The sequence below is a fragment of the Macrobrachium rosenbergii genome, chromosome 1 (assembly GCF_040412425.1).
Source record: "Macrobrachium rosenbergii isolate ZJJX-2024 chromosome 1, ASM4041242v1, whole genome shotgun sequence".
In the NCBI taxonomy this organism is placed as follows: domain Eukaryota; kingdom Metazoa; phylum Arthropoda; class Malacostraca; order Decapoda; family Palaemonidae; genus Macrobrachium; species Macrobrachium rosenbergii.
The window spans coordinates 32,852,538-32,856,129 of NC_089741.1; the positions used below are offsets into that span (position 1 = coordinate 32,852,538).

General features: G+C 35.1%; 1 protein-coding gene across 1 annotated transcript; it reads right to left on the bottom strand.

Moving 5' to 3' along the window:
• Positions 1–910: 910 nt before the first annotated feature.
• LOC136840034 (small proline-rich protein 3-like) lies at positions 911–2,024 on the bottom strand. The gene is made up of 2 exons (XM_067106342.1): positions 2,020–2,024; positions 911–1,580 (listed from the first exon to the last, which is right to left on the bottom strand). The coding sequence occupies exons 1-2, from the start codon at positions 2,022–2,024 to the stop codon at positions 911–913; spliced, it is 675 nt and encodes a 224-aa protein (XP_066962443.1).
• Positions 2,025–3,592: the final 1,568 nt, after the last annotated feature.

The following is a 3,592-nucleotide window of genomic DNA, read 5'->3' on the forward strand; positions in this document are numbered from 1 at the left end:
GAGGTCCTTTATCCGCTGGAGGACTGTGTAACAGCCTCTTCAGAAGTTCAAGTGATGATGCAATGCATTGCTGCCCTATTGCTGTTCTCCTTGTATTTTAATACATTTTTATTCATTGATTGATTTGTTGGTTTATCTGTTTTTTTCTAATAAGAGATTTCTTCTCTCTGTATTTCACTTACCTCCTCCTGATGAACACCGTCATATTCTTTGGAAGCTTGAATGTCAAGTGAATGCCCCCTGTGGGCGGCTTGTTCCACATGAATGGGGTTCATCTTCTTAAGAATAATAATAATCAGCTATAAAAAACTCTACCATTGAGCTTAATATTCTTAAAAATAACGTTTATATTAGGTTACAATTCCAGCACAATATTCAGTTATAGCTGAAAAGACATCAAAACTCCTCTAGGTGACTGTTGCCTATAAATTGTAAGAATATATATATATATATATATATATATATATATATATATATATATATATATATATATATATATATATAGAATATATATATAATTAAAACTTATAATTACGTAGCAAGATGCGTTTGTGAAACGCTTCAGTGAAGCAATTGGCGACGCATTCCTATATGACCTTTCACCTTTCATTTTGACCTCAACTTTGACCTTCGCTTCGTTCTCAAAGCTGACTTCATTAATATAGATGTCTGCCAAGCGTGAATTTTCTACCAGGTATAATTCTGATGATATTACCAAGGTTAAAAAAAATAATAAATAATAATTAAGTTAAACCCCATTGCTATACTTAGAGGAAGGTGAAATTAACATTATTATTATTATTATTATTATTATTATTATTATTATTATTATTATTATTATTATTATTATTATTATTATTATTATTATTCAGAAGATAAACCTATATTCACATGCTGGAACTTTGAGGTTCTATTTGTGGAACTTTTGAAGTTCAATTTCTGGAACTTTTGAGGTTCCAGTTGCTGGAACTTTTGAGGTTCCAGTTGCTGGAACTCTTAAGGTTCCAATTGCTTGAACTTTTGAGGTTCCTATAATTGCTGGAACTTTTGAGGTTCCAATTCCTCGAACTTTTGAAATTCTAGTTGCTGGAACTTTTGAAGTTCTAGTTGCTGAAACTTTTGAGGTTCCAGTTGCTGGAACTTTTGAGGTACCAGTTGCTGGAACTTTTGAGGTTCCAGTTGCTGGAACTTTTGAGGTTCCAGCTGCTGGAACTTTTGAGGTTCCAGTTGCTGGAACATTTAAGGTTCCAATCACTGGCACTCCTGAGGTTCCAATTGCTGGAACTTTTGAGGTTCCAGTTGTTGGAACTTTTGAGGTTCCAGTTGCTGGAACTTTTGAGGTTCCAATTGCTGGAACTTTTGAGGTTCCAATTCCTCGGACTTTTGAAGTTCTAGTTGCTGGAACTTTTGAGGTTCCAATTGCTGGAACTTTTGAAGTTCCAGTTACTAGAGATTTTAAGGTTACAACTGCTGGAATTTTTGAAGTTCCAATTGCTGGAAATGTCGAGGTTCCAATTGCTGGAACTCTTGAGGTTCCAATTGCACGATAAATGAAAACGAAGGAAAACCACAAACTAATCCTTCAGGAAACAGAGAATTGAGACGAATAAGAACGAGAATGGATTCAAAGTGCAATCATGAATCTTATGGTGTCTTCGGAAGATGCCCCAGACTTTCTGAGGGGACTTTCGGAAACTTTCCAAGGAGAATTTCCGAGATTCGCTCAGACGTCTATGCGTCAGACTCAGGGCAGCTGGAAGGAGTTTCTGGCACTTTGGGAATGAAAACAATTAAATCATTCTCGCGTTTGTCAGAAGCCGAATTCTCTAACGTCTTCCTCCTCTTGGTGGAATGAATATTCAGTTTAGGGGTTTCAGATGTAGGGGATTGGTTTCCTAATGTCCAAATTCTTCCCGGCCACCCATCCACCAGCATCCCCTTCTTAACAACAAACCGGTTACAACGGCCAAAGTATTTCTCAAATTCTCTGAGGAAACTCGGCGACAATATTAGGTTTACCCCATCTCCATATTCATGAAGCTTGCGACGCCACAACTCGTGCGCTATGAAATGACAATATGTGCTTGCTACCAGTGTCCTCCTCTCGTCGTTGGGGGTGCTTGGGGCGAGGTGGGGAGAATCTGGGAAGGGGATTCGCTCCCCTCACAATGTATTGTATTGAAATGAATTGTTATATCTTTTTGCTTGTGCGTAGGTTTTTAAGGTGTTGTTGGGGTTTTATATATATATATATATATATATATATATATATATATATATATATATATATATATATATATATATATATATATATATATATGTATATATATATATATATGTATATATATATTTTTTGGGGATGTTGATCCTGAAATTAATGTTTTGATGCATTTCAGTTAATGTTTGGGAAGAAGTGAGTTTATATATATATATATATATATATATATATATATATATATATATATATATATATATATATATATATATATATATATTATACATATACTATATATATATATATATATTATATATATATATATATATATATATATATATATATATATATATATATATATATATTATAAATATATATATTATAAACTCAAATTATTCCAAAGTTAACTAAAAAAACATTAAAACATTCATTTCAGCATCAACATCCAAAAAAGAAAATAAAAAAAGATACAAAAACCTCCATAACTCCCCAACGTCCACTGGAGACAAAGAGATATAATTATTAATTTCAAAACAACACTGGAGTGAGGGAGCAAATCTCTTCCCCTTTTCTCCCCTCTCCCCACCTCCCCCCCACCCACAAAGAGAGGAGGACACATATTATTGCTACTTCATAGCGCGCAAGTTGTGGCGTCGCAAACTTCATGAATATGCAAATGTGGTAAACCTAATAATATTGTCGTCGAGTTTCCGCAGAGAATTTGGGAAATACGTCGACCGTTGTAACCGGACCTGTTGTCACGAAGGGAATGTTGGTGGATGGGTGACCGGGGAAGAATTTCCAGCTTATGCCATCTTTCACATTTTGCTAAAGGAATTGGGGGACGTAGAGTCCTGCCACCTCGTCCTAAACACGATTTGCAGAAGAAAAGGAAAACGTTTTTTCTTCTCTTTTTTAAACAGTGGTTCGTAGTGGTAGGTTTTTGTCAGTCTGTCGTCACTTTTTTTTCTGTCCGCCCTCAGATCTCAAAAACTACTGAGACTAGAGGGCTGTAAATTGATAAGTTGATCATCCACCTTCCAATCATCAAACATACCAAATTGCAGCTTTCTAGCCTCAGTAGTTTTTATTTTATTTAAGAATAAAGTTAGCCATAATCGTGCTTCTGGCAACGAAGAGGCCAGGCCACCATCGTGCCGTGGTTAAAGTTTCATAGGCCGCGGCTCATACAGCATTATAGCGAGACCACCGAAAGGTAGATCTATTTTCGGTGGCCCTGATTATACGATGTACAGGAAACTTGTTTGTCAATTTTTTGGAAAATTATATTCTAAAAAAGAGATTTTTCATATCCATAAATCAGTTCTTGATTCTCTTGACCTGTCTTTATCTATTTATGTATCAGTTTATCAGTTC